Source organism: Silurus aristotelis, assembly GCF_946808225.1.
Source record: "Silurus aristotelis genome assembly, chromosome: 2".
Taxonomy (NCBI): Eukaryota; Metazoa; Chordata; class Actinopteri; order Siluriformes; family Siluridae; genus Silurus; species Silurus aristotelis.
This window is the reverse complement of record NC_139575.1, coordinates 12,588,189-12,604,442: the sequence shown is the minus strand read 5'-3', so window position 1 is coordinate 12,604,442 and position 16,254 is coordinate 12,588,189. Positions and strand designations below refer to the sequence as shown.

Genomic DNA, 16,254 nt, shown 5'->3' with positions numbered 1-16,254 from the left:
ATCACCATATGCTTGGCTTGGGTTTGCTTGGCTTGTAATGGAGCTTATTAATTTTTCAGAGAGATTCATAGCTTCCGTCATCCCCAGTTAAGTCAGCGACTGTATCAGCAACTTAGAGGATTCTTTTTTGCTGCTTTAAAATCACACTTTATTTACAGAGATAAGATTTAAGCTGACTGGAAGAAAAAAGCACTGCTTTAATGCCGAGCTGTTAAAGGTGTTTCTGTGTTAACAGTAAGGATTGTGCTGCATAATGCATGTCAAACACTTGACTACACCAGGCTTCCGAGTCCTCCTAACACTCTTGTGCAAATCGGGTTTTAGGAGGAAAGAGGATTGGTACTACAGAAATTAATGTAGTTTAATGTTTATAGCTTTTTACAACGGCTCCCGAGTTCCTTGACCCTCCTGTTATGTAGGAAATGTTTTTATTTGTAATTTTTTTAGTGCTTTCCTACAGTTAAAAATACTATATATATATATATATATATATATATATATATATATATATATATATATATATATATATATATATATATATATATTAATAGTGTATCAAGTATCAAGTGATTGCAAACCTTATTGAGTTAATGTATTTGATGTTAGACTACAATATATCATTTTATCTTTACATGACATCTTGAATAATTTGCTCCTTAGTCACGTTGTGTCATCAGTTCTTGTATTTAGTAATAGTTAAAAAAGTTATCTACAATAAATTTCAGTAAATGTCAAGTTGAATTTTACTGTTAGAGTCCAAACTAAATTTAATGTGATATAGTGTTACTAAAATACAAAATGTTTTCACCCAGTTAACTTATGATGTGTGTGCAATACAGTATTTCAATTTTTATCTATCCATAGCAGATTAATTTAGTGCAATCTGTCATGCCAGTACTTCTGAGTGACGGTTGATCAGTCAGTGATATCTAATGTTAAATGAAGCAAGTAAACATGTCTTTAGACGTTGTTGGTCCCTGTTTGAACAGCGGGTGGGACTCCTCCTGTGCTGGCTCCTTGCTGAGATGGCTAATGGAAAAGCTTTCAATGTTGAAGAACTGAGGAAAATGTCAGCTCACATTTAACCATTCTGTTTGTTCTGGTGTCCCTCTGTGGTGGTCAGTTCCACTGATCTGGACGATTCAGGATACACACACACACACTCACACACACACACACACACACACACACACACACACACACACACACACACACACACACACTCCTCAACATCACTCTGCTTCGAAAAATGTTTTTTTACTTTATAGATTGTGATGGGTGCAGAGAGACTTGCCTTGAGAACAGTCTTCAGAACAACTGGGGGTCCAGGAACAAAATGTATGTATAAAATACAATGAAACCGACTAATAGAAGAAAACCTTAAATTAATTAATTTGATTTGTCTAGCACTTTTAACAATGGACATTGTCTCAAAGCAGCTTTACAGAGATAAAGTGGTTATGAAACAATGTATACATTTCTTCCTTATAATTGTAAGTTTTCCCTAAGGAGTGAGCCAGTGGCAACTGTGGCCAGGAAAAAATCCCTGAGATGGCATGAGGAAGAAACCTTGAGAGGATCCAGACTCAGAAGGGAATCTGGGTGGCATTGAATGTCTATTCATTACAGTTCCATCATTGTTAAGGTGTACAGTGATTAAATGCAGCCTGTGGTTCTGAGCCATTGTAGTAGACTGTTGATATTAATTACAGTCCAAATCCATCCTAAAACTGCTCAGTAACTTTTCTAGATCTGTTGATGTGGACTGATCCATTCTCAGAGGCCGAGCGTGGTCTCCAATTGAAGAGAACTCCATCCAAAGTTAGGCAACCGGGATGAATCAGGCAGATCCAAAGAGAAGAAAGGGACAGGAGCACTGATCTCTGTTGCCACAGAAATAACACTGACAACCCTGTTACAGTTGAACCTGTCAAGGGGTGGGATATATTAGGCAGTACGTAAACAGTAATAATTTTAAGCGGATGTGTTGGTAGCAGGAAAATGGCCAAGCATGAGGATCTGAGCGACTTTGAAAAGAGTCAAATTGTGCTAGTTAGATGACTGGGTGAGAGCATCTTTAAAACAACAGGCCTTTTGTGGGTTTCTCAATATGTCTTGTCTTGTTGTCACAAAACTTGGTCATTGGTTCCCAAGCCTCACTGATGCTCATGAGGTATGAACACAAGCCATCTGGACCAATCCCTTTAAAGAGCTACAGTAGGACAAACTGCTGTTAACATTTAGTGCTGTCTATGATAGTAAGGTCTCAGAACACACAGCTTACTGTATATGAGGCTTTGTCACTGCAGACCTGTTAGAGTGGCCATTTTAATTCTTCACCACTGTCAAAAGCACCTACAATGAATCTGATCTGATGAATCACATTTTCTTTTACATCATGTAAATGGCTTGGTACAAGTATATCGCTTACCAGGGGAAAAGAATGCACCTGGTTGTTTTTGGATTTTTTCCAAAAATCATCTTTTATATGTCACTTTCTTTTTTGGCAAATGTATTTTTGTTTTGGGAGAAACAGTTTGATTTTGCATAATTTTTTAAATTTTATTTGTAGGGTGTCAAAGACTTTTGCATTATACTTTATATACTCTCACACTCCATGTGTTCCAAATGATGCTATGTTTCAATGCGTGTTATCCAGTGCACAGAGTCGTTCCCACATTCCTCATACTTGCTAACCACATCACCCTTTTTTTTCCTCCCACTTGTGCTTTTCTTTTTAACTATCATGAATAATTTGTGGCTGAGCTGCGCTGCATGATGACAGCTGTGCAGTAGTATGCGGGTTTTTCAGACCGGATAAATAATGGATTAAGCGCTATATCAAAAGCATGAATCTCACCTCTGGTTAACTGGTGATAAGGATAATGAACAAGGCTACCAGGATTCAAACTGGTGTACTTTAGCAATATTTTAGATTATTAGTTCATCAAGTTTCATTATTAGAGGAATAAATTCTGGATTTATCTGGAAAATGTTGCAGTGCTGGAAAAGAAAGAGGTTTGATTGTCACATATACACTATATTACTGAAAATCTTTCTTCATATATCCCAGCTTGTTAGGAAGCTGGGGTCACAGTCCAGGGTCAGCCATGATACAGCCCCAATGGAGAAGAGAGGGTTAAGGGCCTTGCTCAAGAGCCTGACAGTGGCAGCTTGGTGGGGCTTGAACCAGAGCCTTGCCCGTAGTGAGGATTCCAAGATTGTCTCATATACAATTCATTAAAATATAAAATATAAAACATAAAAATGTGATAATGATTACTGACTACACAAAACATGTGCCTGTTGTTTATGTCAATTCTTTTTTAAGCTTAAAATAGAATGTTTTTTTTGGCATTATATATACTCTACATGTGTTTATTTAGCAGTTGTTTGTATCCAAAGTAAGCAAGGAAGCATAAAATCATGTCGAAGAAACCAGTAGTAACCCGAGCAATGATATTCCACCAATTGCCAAGAAACGAGCACTAATAGTTGTAGGAAGTTCAGTCATGAAAAAACATGAGCCAGTATTATAAACACATCTGTCACAGATACTGTACATATCTATCAATCACGAACTATTAAGTATTTATTTGTGCACCAGTATATTCAACCTGTAACCCTCCACCCCATTACATATAACCCCTGTTATCTTTATACCCTCTCACAGATTTGACAATCGCGCTCAGCATCAACCAAATGTCGATTCCTCCAGGCATTAAGCTGGTAAAGCACACTGCTCTATTGTTCAGATTCACAGGTAATATATCATTTCAATGTTCAATTGTTGTCTGTTGATTGATTACTGCATTGTCTGCACTGTACAAAGAGTTTACAGCTTTCTTAAAGGTAATAAAAATGTAGAGTCTCTGAAAAGCAGTGTAAAAAGGCCTTTCAATATTTCATGCGCTGGTAATATCAATTATAGATAATGTAAACTGTAGAAAACAGGAAGTTCTGGTTCATGCCGCATAAAGGTGATAGAACTGCAAACCATTATTTAGGGTGTTAACACTTACTAGTTTCTCTTTCTTTGCTTTCTGTGTGTGTGTGTGTGTGTGTGTGTGTGTGTGTGTGTGTGTGTGTGTGTGTGTGTGTGTGTGTGTGTGTGTGTGTGAATGCAATGTTCTGATTACTTTGTCACCCTATCGATTGGGCCTTTTGTCTATTCATATTTGATATGCCTGGAGGCACTGTCTTAAAACCTTTACCAAGCGAAACAGAATTGGAGCTGTTGCTTATGAAGCACATACAACTAGAAACAGAAACACTTCTCAACACTGCCACTGTACTGGACAAGATTTGTATGCTATAACTGTAAGTTATTAATACTGACATTCAGATTTGTGTGGTGAGAATGTTGAATTGTCGTCTTTCTAGTATTGCCCAATGCAAACTGTGGTTTGTAACACACAGTATGGTAAAGAAGTGACACCTGACCATCACACATATACATGTGAGCCTTTCTTAAACCATTACCACAAATCTGAAAGCATAGTTATTGCTAATGTATTTTTATTTTATGAACATATTCAGACTATATTCAATCATTAGACTTATTATTAAAATATCAATTTCTGTTACTTGGTTTGAGCCATAGAGCTTTATGTTCTTGTAATTTTTCTTTTGTGTTCTTCTCTTTTTTTAAACACTGCTATTTGCTATCAAGGATATGAGTTGGGTTTTAATCAGTGAAGAAAAGGTGTCTATATCTCCAGAAATCATCATCAATTTGAAGCTGTTTAATTGAAAAATCTCCATGTTACTGAGGGTTATAAATAATAAATCATAGAAACTATGACATTGTTTGTCATTTCACATTTATATTTATATATATATATATATATATATACAGTATATAAATCAATATCAGTTAATACCAGTATAGTAATCAAAGCAAACTGCAAGCTAAGCAAATTTTATGTAATGAAAACAATCTCAAAACAAACAAAATGAAAATCGAATCTGATTCGGTTAAATTTACTCCGGTTCTGTTAGGCATGTGTCACTGTGATTGATTGAAGGGTGTCTGTGCTGTGTAACCTGAAGAAATGCTGCCTTTACTTTCGATGACACGGTGGGATTCTTGAGTGTTTTAGGTGTCAACAAAAAGGCCTAATTACTGTCATCCCATAACAATGCAGGAAAGAGCTTACACTCCACATCTGTTGCTTCCCTTCAGAGCATTTATTAGTCTGCTGCAGGACTGATCAGGTGCAATAGATGTGTTTTACCTGCCTAAAGAGTGGGTTTATTACACAATTAGATATATGATGAACACTAAACTACTATTTGGCTTTGTAATGTTTTTTTTGTTTGTTTGGTTTTTTTTTTTTATTAATCAAGAGACACATATAGACACCAAATCTGTATGTTCTGACACCTGATATATATATATATATATATATATATATATATATATATATATATATATATATATATATATATATATATATATATATATATATGTGTGTGTGTGTGTGTGTGTGTGTGTGTGTGTGTGTGTGTGTGTGTGTGTGTGTGTGTGTGTGTGTGCGCGTCCAAAAGCCTTTTTCCTTCAATAAAAGGACGTTTTACTGCTTAAATATATGATTGAACAAATACGTGTATTGGTATAGATGAGATCCCACACCCGCACCTCTAAACTCAACACGTTGGCGTTCATTTCAGCGCGCGCCAGTTAGGAAGCGTCCTCACAGTTTTACAGCGAGACTCGAGCGCGTGCTTTTTTACTTTAACCGGTTTTTTTCTCTTTCACGTGGAGAAATACGGTTTATTTATGGATAAACCAGACGAGGCTTAAATCAAACATGACTGGTTTTTAAATACAATTTATTTAGTTGGAAAATGTTTTCCACATATGCATATTTTGTATTTTGCTGAATGTTCACTACAACTACATTTAATGCTAACTTGAGGCAAAACAAATTACTACTACTACTACTACTACTACTACTACTACTACTACTACTACTAATAATAATAATAATAATAATAAGCATAATAATAATAATAGTAATAATAATAATAATAATAATAATAATAATAATAATAATAACAATGCATAGTGTTCCTTGAATAGATTCAGACACACTCTGATAAAATGGTTTCTGAAGACAATATGAGAGCAGTGCAGTGGAGGTGAAAAGGGATTTTACACATATTCGAACCCCAAGGAGATGGAAATGATCCCATTCGGAACTACTTGCTTTGATAAGACAGTGTTATTGGAGTGTTATCGAATCACAGAGCCTCATCATTGCGGCATGAGGAAATGAGTCTAATACATATCTGTATAAAAGCCTAAATACAGATATGTGAAATAAGTTGCCTAAACTATAAAAAGCGATGAGAGTGTGCAAAGAATATATTGGTGAAATTCACACCAATGGTCCCAGGTCGCGTTTTTTCCCCACTAATGTCAGTGTGAATCCGAAGTGAGGTATAGAGCTCTTGGCTTCGAAATGGCATTCATAACACAGATCAGAGAAATTGGTTTGTTTAAAACATTATCTTTTTACTTTGCATTACATTTCTTTATATTGGAAGGTCACAGGTGAGGCATTGGCTCATCACTGCCTCACCTGCCTCTGGTAGAGATGTGATCTCAGCTCCACAGTGTGCAATATGACGCTCGCGCTTCAGTCCAGTCATTCATTTTGCACAGCATTAAACAGATACCTGGTTCATTTACACAGAAAAAGTAAAGCCATATTAGCAGCTGTTACGGGTCCGAGTCAGGATTCCAACACGGAAAACAACGCAAACACTTTTAATAATGTTGCTACATTTGATGTGATGATTTTATCAGAAAGCTGTGAAGCTGAAACTTGATGTGAAATTTGTAGTGTGTATTTCCAAGAAATAAATGATTAAACTTTAGATTTCGATGAATCTTTCGAATAATCGATTTCGAGGAAGACGCGTAGGAAAAAAAAAAACACACAGCACTATTCATTGTATTGATTTCATCATTTTTATTCAACCAATGAATGTAAATATAAATAAATAATGTTTATTGTTGAAAGCAAATCATTATGTACATTTTATATTGCAATTGATACTGCATGAGCGTTTAACTCGTGTAAAAACAACCCATAATAACAACAACAATAATTATAATAATAATAATTATTATTATTATTATTATTATTATCATTATGATTATGATTATGATTATGATTATGATTATGATTATTATTATTATTATTATTATTATAGAGATCACAAACCGTCTAGGAGGGCGAGTGGAAAAATATTTTTGAAGTCAACAAATCAGTCATGGTTTATATAATACACAAACAATCTTGGTTTGGATTAAATCTCGTGGTTATTGTAGTGCCTGTTTTGCCAGCAGAGGAACAGCAGCATGGCGTCAGTGTGAGTGGCGCTGATTTCCTGCAGTTCAGCTGATGTTACCTGTGATAGCTATGTCCTTTCCCGCGGCCGTTACTGACTAGAAAGCCTCCCGGATTGTTTTGGTGATAATATTTTGGGTCTGGGGAAACACCGCCCTTATAGCCTTGGTTTGGGTAAAGCACTCAGGTCTACACGATCTCATCCCACAGCAAACGAAAACTCCCTGCTGAACAAGTCCACTGGCATGCTAAACGTGAAGCGGGTAATAAATTAACACTGTAGGGGTAAATTCAGTGTGTGTGGACCTTCAGCTATAGCAACTATTTCAGTCTACATTTTATGATTTTGCTGTGCATTTGCTTGATCTTGCCAGACCTGCTGGGTGACCTCTTGACTAACAATTTAGGCTACACAAAGCACAAAACAGCAGTTTTGGAAACATGAAAATCATGGAAATTCGCTTTAACCTACATTATAAACATTTGCTTGGGAATCCCCTGTTAGCTTACATGACCATGGCCTACAACAAAAAATTCCCAGTGTAGAATTCACACCTACTTTACATTCTCAGAAATACAGGTACCATATACGAAACTTTTCTTTGCCAACAGCACAGTCAGCCTTTGTACATTTGATCTTTCACTGGAAACATGAATATGGTAAAGAAAAAAAAAATAGTAATAATTTAAGACATATAAATGTTCCACTGATGTAACGTTCCTCTAGAAGATAATTAAAGCTTCACCACATTCATCATTCCAGGTTAAAAAAAAAATAAATAAAAATAAAAAAAAGCTCAGAAAATATGTGTTCTTAATGTGTCCATCCCTGCCATGTGAAAAAATTCATTTTGGTATATTTCTGAGAGCGTATCCAAGATGGACACAGAATCTGTAGAGGCACAGGTCAAAATTGTCCTAGATCAAATCTAAATTGTTTGAGAACCTCATGTTCATGTGATTGTGTTAATTGCAGGTTCCTGGTTTTGAATAGTTACAGAAGGCCTACTTTAAATCCATCCTGGAGTTTTTTCGCCGTGATGTGGGCCAGCACTGAGAAAGGCAAACGACTGTCCAGAGATACTGACTGAAATTGTTTCTTGAAGTTGAATCATTCCTCATTTCAGTCCGTGTTGAGTCTCCTTGTGTCTCCTCAAGTCCACTTTGCGTTGGAAGCCTTTTCCGCACAAGTCGCAGCCGAAAGGTTTAAAACCAGTGTGCTTTCGGCTGTGTGTTATCAAATTCGAACTCTGACTGAAAGCTTTGCCGCATACTTGACACTTGTGGGGCTTCTCTCCTGTAAAATAAAAAAATATATGTAAAGTCTTGAGACATATCATTATTATAATATAATCATTATTTACTATTATATTATAGTCTAAACATAGGAACTTTGACAGGTCTCAGGTTTGGCTCAGGTGATTCACACAATGTTTACTTTTTTACAATGTTTAATCTGCTTGCAGGGATTAGGGGAAGTGTTATTCTTACATTTGTAAGAAATTAATTCACAAGAATTAAAAAAAATATCTTTGAGATTTATGGGATCAGGTGTAAAACGTGAATGCATGGCAACCATGAATTAAATCCCTTTAGTATATTGCAATACTGTTTATAGACCAAATTGAAAACTAAATTGATATGATGAATAAACATCCTAAAATAATAAAACCCACCAGTGTGAATAAACGTGTGTTTCTTCATGTCTGATTTCTGATGAAACCTCTTGCCGCAGTACTGGCACGGATAAGGCCTCGTATCAGAGTGGATGAGAAGATGTGTGGACAGAGTAGAGGATCTTTTGAAAGTTTTGCCGCAGATTTTACAATCAAAACTCCTTTCCTGTTAAAAGATAACAGGTAATGTTAAACACACGCTGAAAGTTAAATAGTGGAAATTCATGCTATAAATGGCACATCTGGCTAAATTCAACTACAGTTACCTGAGAATGAACAGATCTGTGCTGTTCCAGGCTGACTGCATGTCCAAAAGTTTTTCCACAAATGTCACAAGCAAAGGGTCGCGTTCCACTGTGGGACCTCCGAACGTGAACTTCTAGACCATGTGGAGTGGAGAACACCTGTGATGCAGAGAAAGATAGCCGGCTCAAGACACAGTACATCACCTGAGGTTTAGTGTTTCCTAAAGAGCTCAGAGATCTTCAGACAGGCTACAAGTTCAGAAGTTACTCATGCTGTAATTTACACGATTCCGAAAAGTAGTAAACAGGAAAAGTGGGGTGCTGTTACCTTGCTGCATTTGATGCATTTGAAGGCTCCATTCAACATAAGGCGACTACAAAGCCTGGCTGTGTCCGTTTTCATCTCGGGTCTATTTATTTCTCTGTCTACATACAGTCCAGGGCTAGAAGACGGCCGCTCAAATAGGTTTGTAGTAGACTCATAATTGTTGAAAATACTTGTGTTGGATCCCCTCTCCCCAAAAAGAGAAGGACCAATCACTCTTTCTCCATAATAACTCAAGGAAGAATGATGGTTGTTAAAGTTTTGCCGGACCAGTTGTCTCATTTCAGAGCCTGAATAACTGCTGCTCCATGGCTCAAAGGGCACAGCAAAAGGCTGTGTTTCATCAACACTAGGTGAAAATGACGTTTCAGAATCTGTCAAGGAAAAAAGAAGTCAGTATTTCCTGAAGTCTGTTGTATAGTCACAAAGGTCAAAGTCTTTTAGTCATGCATATTAGAAATAGACTTTCGATGCTGTCTACGTGACAATGCAGTAAAAGAATAACAAAATGATGCCTGAGCTACCTGATATAAATGAGACCCAATAACAACAACAACAACAACAACCACAACAACAACAATAATAATAATATATATTTTTTTATTTACATTTCCTACACCTGTCATATGTGTAAAAGAGTTCCAAGGCACTTATAAAAGCCATCATCAATAGTACATCTTTGTATATTTAGTATGGATATTTTACTTAGAATAGTGTTCAGTGTTTCTTCACAGATTTAGACTAAAAGGTAATTCCAGTCTAAATTTTAATCTATTTTTTAAGGTACAAAAGCTTGTGAAAGGAACTCATCCAAAGAAAAGAAAAAAAATAGATAGTGACAATGACATATAAAATGTTGTTCCTTTATCTGAAACTGCAGGCATGTGGTTTAAATAGATTTACTTCTCAATGATAATACTACTACTACTACTACTACTACTAATAATAATAATAATAATAATAATAACAATAACAATAACAATACCTCGGTAGTATTCCCTAGCTGATGTGCCGACAAATCCCGGAATGTTCAAGAGTAAAAAAGTAATTTCAAAACACTGAATAGTAAAAAAACCAATTCCTTGCAGCTACACGTCTCTACAGCCCAGAGGGGTGTATAAAAATCGGTGTGTACACAACCCGCTTCAAGTGTTAGTGTAAGTATTAAAATCCCTAGGCTGGTACCTGGTGATGCAGAGGGTGACGGAGGCCTCCAGCTGTCTTCATAGTCTGAAGAGCGATCACACACACTGCTGCTGCAGCTGTGCGGAGAGCGCGAGGACACAGCGGCGGAGTCCGTGAGCGCTAATACTTCCTCTGTCTCCACACACAGCTCCCCTGCTTCTGCACTCTTACTGTCTGCAATATCACACAGACACCGGCAAATAGCAGTATATTAGATATGAGCATTGTATATAAACTATTTGTCCTCTAAACAAACCCTGGCTGTTCGATTTTAATGCGAAAATTAGAATTCGGATTGAGGTGTGAACAACAGCAGCCCTGAAACTCCATAACCAGTTCACAAGGGTCATTCATCTGTACATATGATTTATAATTAAACATTAAGAAAAGTAAAAACTAACACACGAACGAATAAATAAGGGTAATTGTCATGCTAATGTCATTTAACAATTTATTTATATCTGAACAAAGTACTTCGAAAATTCACTTAATTCAACGATAAAAATAGACATTTCTCGGTATATTTTGTTTAAAATAAAACTCAATCATATGTAAAAAAAAAGAATATTAAAATACCTGCGCAGATATGAGCTAAAATCGTCTCGAGTCTGTTGCAGTTGTCCTCTAAACCCCGTGGCTGATGGTAACTGTGGGCCTTTTTACTCTTCACCAAGAAAGACCGAGGCATCTTTACTCTTCACTCTCTTCTTTATCCTACAAGTTATTAAGCAAACAGCAAGTGGTGGTCAGTCCGTCTGACAGTCCGACTGAAAGGTCATAGAGGGAATCTGCTCCCCTGTAAGACTATAAGGCATCCTGTGGGAGAACTGCGCATGCGCAACTCGTCTCGCCCGTCTGCCAGGTGTTGCAGGGAGACAGGTGCTTTAAATGAAAGCCAGCCAGGAGGGTTCCTGCGGGTTTTTTCTTTCTTTTTTTTCGAGGAGAAGGTGGTGAAGGAGGAGGGGAGGAAGGGGCTGTATAAAATGAACACGACCACTCAAACCCAGAGGGAATTAGAAACAGTGCAATCAGGATTAAATGATACACTTCGCTTTATCAATGTGATACTCGAGCTGAAGCAGCCGCCTGAGAGAATAGAGAGAGAAATGCTGAGACACGTTTTTGCTGGTTGCCAGTTATAAAATTAATCACAAACAAACAAACAAAATCCCTCTATACGGGGTGGATTATTCGATTTGATTAATTATAGAACAAACATTAAGACATTTGATATTAGTTGTATACATTCTAAAGAAAGAAATATAAAACTGCACTTTTTCTTTTTAGATCGATGGAAGCGAACATCTTTTATACCATTAAATATTATCTTGTATATAAAGAAGTGTACCTTGAAATGTTACTCTAAAATGATATTATTTAGATTTTAGAGACGTATAAATAAACTTGACATGCGTTTGGAGATTTTGCGACTCAAATTTTTCTCTTTTTAAAAAAAAAAATAGTTCAACAAGCGAGCAAACACGTCAATGCATACACCGCCCTCTCCAGTTTCACGCCTGCTGCCTCTAATTTTTTTATTTTTTTTTTCAGCGAGCACGTGCAGGTGGAACAGAGAGGCGCCTTGTTCTGGTCGAGCGCAGAATCGGGACGCCGGTGATCTGCTGTCGCGCATCCGCACCCCCTTCATCCCCCTCCGTCCTCCTGGCTGGAGAAAACAGAACCCCGCATTGAGCTCGCGGGAGCAGACGGAGCGCAGGTACCCAGCTGACGCACGCACGCGCGCGCGCGCAGGGGGCTCTCGCGCTCTCTCTCTCTCACCTGCGGCGCGGCGTCAGCTCGCGCGCTCTGCGCGTTCACTCCCGAGAGCTTCATTGCAGCTTCGTGGTCAAATGCAGTGTATCTTCGTGGTGTTGAAGATGTTTCAGAAAAGCAACTACTGATTTATTAACCGTTGATTTTTTTTTAATAAAGGAGAAAAGCACATTATGGGGTGTGTAACTGTTCAGTGCATTTTTTTATAATGCATGTGCACGAGGTACACACCGACTTTACATATGCACAAAGTGGCGACGCTCTTTCACAAATCTCTTGCAAAACCATTTTTTAGAAATAGCTTGCAATAGGCACATTTTTTGCGCCCTTCAAATACCCCCCCACAAAGGAACACACCTGACGAGACAGAGAATATTCAGGCTAAAACCTGCAGGATGGTTAAAGGCCTCGTTTGCTTGTCGCAAAACACTGCGCCGATAATATTCAGTAACGACACGCACTGACCCCGACTTTATCAGCGCCGCACGAACAGCAGTCAACTGAAGTCCAAATCTATGACATTTAATCTCCAACTACAATCTAGGACCATGCAGAGACTGTTTTAGATTGTGGATTTGGAAATGTCTGGTTCTTTTTTTTTTTTTTTTTTGGAAAGCATCACGGTGCAGGAAATCAAAGCGCAATGTGCTTTTCGTTGATTAGACAGGAGCGCGCGTGCAACCGCAGGGCATCCGGGCACGATAACGCGTACAGTTCACTAAATCACACACTTTATTTCAGCAACAAGAACAAAACACGTGTTAAATCTTACAGGAAAAAAAACTGTCATCAAATCTCACAAGCTTGGAGATTTATCTATTGTTTTTATGTTTTGTTTTTTTGTTATTACCTGTTAGGTTATGTTTCATATTTCTCATTTAGGGCATCATTTACAAAGCAATATTCTTTGCCATAGAATTTTTTTCTTGGAAACCTCTATAACCGCTTCGAGCTGCTATAAACAAGATATAATAAATATTAGAAATATAGGTAGAATATAGATAATTTTCTGTGCAAAATGTGGGATAATAGATACTCGCTTCATCCCGCATATAATAATAATAAGAAGAAGAAAAAAATTATTGACTTATGAATATGATGGTAATTATTATGATCACCATGCTTATAATTATAATCGTAATAATAATAATAATAATAATAATTATTATTATTATAAATATTGTCTTTCATATAGACATTTAAACTGTACATACTATTTACGTTTAATATTATATGATAATATAAAAGTATATATAGTATATATATATATATATATATATATATATATATATATATATATATATATATATATATATATACGCACATTTTTAAAGCGCATATTTGAAGTCTGGATCGAGTCGTGATTTGCTGATCGTACTGCAGATTTCAGACATTTCAGATGCCTGCTCCATCCTAAATACTCTGGCTGGCACACACACACACATTCGCGCGCGCGCGCGCACGCACGCACACAAACACACACACACACACACACACACACACACACACACACACACACACACACACACACACACACATAGGGCGCTCCCCGCTTACCTGTGGTCCCGAAGTTCTGTGCTCTTGGATCCTCTGTTGAGTCTTTATCATCAGTGTGTCTGCAGTCTACAGCTCCGCCATGCTGTACTCTGTTTCACTGTTTCACTCTGAGCTGTCAGAAAACATACTTCCTGAAAACCTTATTTGCAACACGTTTCATTTCGCGGCGCACAGTCGTCATGACAATAGTGCACTTTTTTATAACACGTTATCATCATCATCATCATCCTCATATAGCAGAAATGTGAACCCGACCCAGACTACTACATCTCACATTCATGCAAAGTCAGAGCACAACAATTCAACCTGAGCACACTGGATATCACTATTAACAGGTCTGTGAATAATCAAAGCTCTCAGAGAAACTATAATGAAGCTCCTGAGTCTGGCATCCGTTTATCCTTTGGTCACATCAAGCTGATACAGAAGTCACTGATCTGTATTATGTTACTGTGACCATGAAAAGGTTGATATCCACATACTGGTGTTAATACTTGCCTATTCTCCAAGAGCAGCTCATTCTCCCGGACGGCTGATTTATTGAGTTAAACAGAACAAATCACTCTTTCTTGCTGCCATAACACTAGTAACAAGAGGAAATAGTTATTAGTGCATCCAGTATCTTCAAATGCAATCACAAACTTGTTAAAAATCATAGCAGGAACTCCATAGCAGGAACTCACACCACCCCTTCAACACCCTTGAGCATGATTTTCCTACAGGGTGCAAATCATTTCCATTCATTCATTTCATAGTTTCACATTAAATCACATAAATCTTATGTTTCATGTTATTGTCTCTGAAGCAACAAATAAAGGCTTGCATTGCAGACATTTAATCTGAACCTGCGAATAAACGGATTTAATATTTATTTTATAAGGAGAAATGTAAATAAAAAATGCATCAGTGTCAGTGTTTCTCAAAGCCTGGTACGTTTGAAGAGAGTCTTCAGGACACGATTGTTCATACCTGCCTTATTACAAAGTAATGATAGGAAATACTATTTCTGTAAGACGTGTAATTTTACAGTATAATGTAACAGTGTTGGTAACAGTGTTGGTAATGCCATCACACCACCCTGTCATTACTTTATTTCTATAACAGCATATCTGATGTGCTTTACATAATTAATTTACATAATACATGGCATCCCCCAAATGATACACATATAGACCACAGAAAAGTGAAATCCCTTCTTCACATATTTCAGCTTGCTAGGAAGTTGGAATCAGAGAACAGGGACAGCCATTATACAGTTATTTTTTTTTTTCTGATAAATCTACATTCACGTAGCCACATAATGGCAAGGTGAAAACAGAATTATAGCCCTGAAATATCACATGTACATAAGTATTCAGACCCTTTACTCAGCACTTAGTTGATGCACTTTCAGCAGCAATTACAGCCTCAAGTCTTTTTTAGGTTTGCTGCAAAAAGCTTTGCACACCTGGACTGGGCGATTTTCGGCTATTCTTCATAGCAAATCCTCTCAAGCTGGATCAGATTGGATGGGGACAGTCAGTGGACAGCCATTTTCAAGTCTCTCTAGAGGTGTTCAATAGAGTTCAAGTCAGGGCACTGCCTGGGCCTCTCCTGGACATTCATAGAGTTGTCCTTAAACCGCTCCTGTGTTGGTGAACCTTTGGCCCAAAATGAGGTCGTGAATGCTGTGGGTTTATTGAGGATTCCTCTGTACTTTGCCCTCAACTTCCTTCCAACCCTGACCAGTTGCCCAGTCCGTGCTGTAGTAAAACACCACCACAGCATGATGCTGCCACCTTTATGTTTCACTGTTAAAATGGTTTTGGGCAGGTGAAGAGCTGTGCCTGGATTCTTTCAGAGAAAGTTTAGAATTGAGAGTCCTTCAGTGTTCTTCCATGGGTCTTGCACTGAGAATAGACCTCCATCTAGCCACTCTGCCATTAAGACCATTTAACTTTTCTTTGTATGTCTGCTGTTTTGAGATTTTGTAACATACATTTAAAATGCTGGAGGGAAAAGGAGACAAAAATACCTCAGGAATAAGTGTTCATTCCTTTTGTTATCACCAGATGGGTAAAAAAATAATATGAAATTTGAGAAATTCTTTACTCAAAATTTGAATGATAGTTTTCTTTTTCTTCTGTTTTTTT

The 16,254-nt window shown here is 37.3% G+C and overlaps 1 protein-coding gene across 1 annotated transcript; it reads right to left on the bottom strand.

Moving 5' to 3' along the window:
- Positions 1-7,904: 7,904 nt before the first annotated feature.
- On the bottom strand, positions 7,905-14,255 carry gfi1ab (growth factor independent 1A transcription repressor b). Its single transcript, XM_083569841.1, has 7 exons — positions 14,123-14,255; positions 11,369-11,506; positions 10,793-10,966; positions 9,611-9,981; positions 9,304-9,441; positions 9,038-9,203; positions 7,905-8,658 (listed from the first exon to the last, which is right to left on the bottom strand). The coding sequence occupies exons 2-7, from the start codon at positions 11,478-11,480 to the stop codon at positions 8,480-8,482; spliced, it is 1,140 nt and encodes a 379-aa protein (XP_083425967.1). The 5' UTR covers positions 11,481-11,506; positions 14,123-14,255; the 3' UTR covers positions 7,905-8,479.
- Between the last annotated feature and the right edge of the window lie 1,999 nt (positions 14,256-16,254).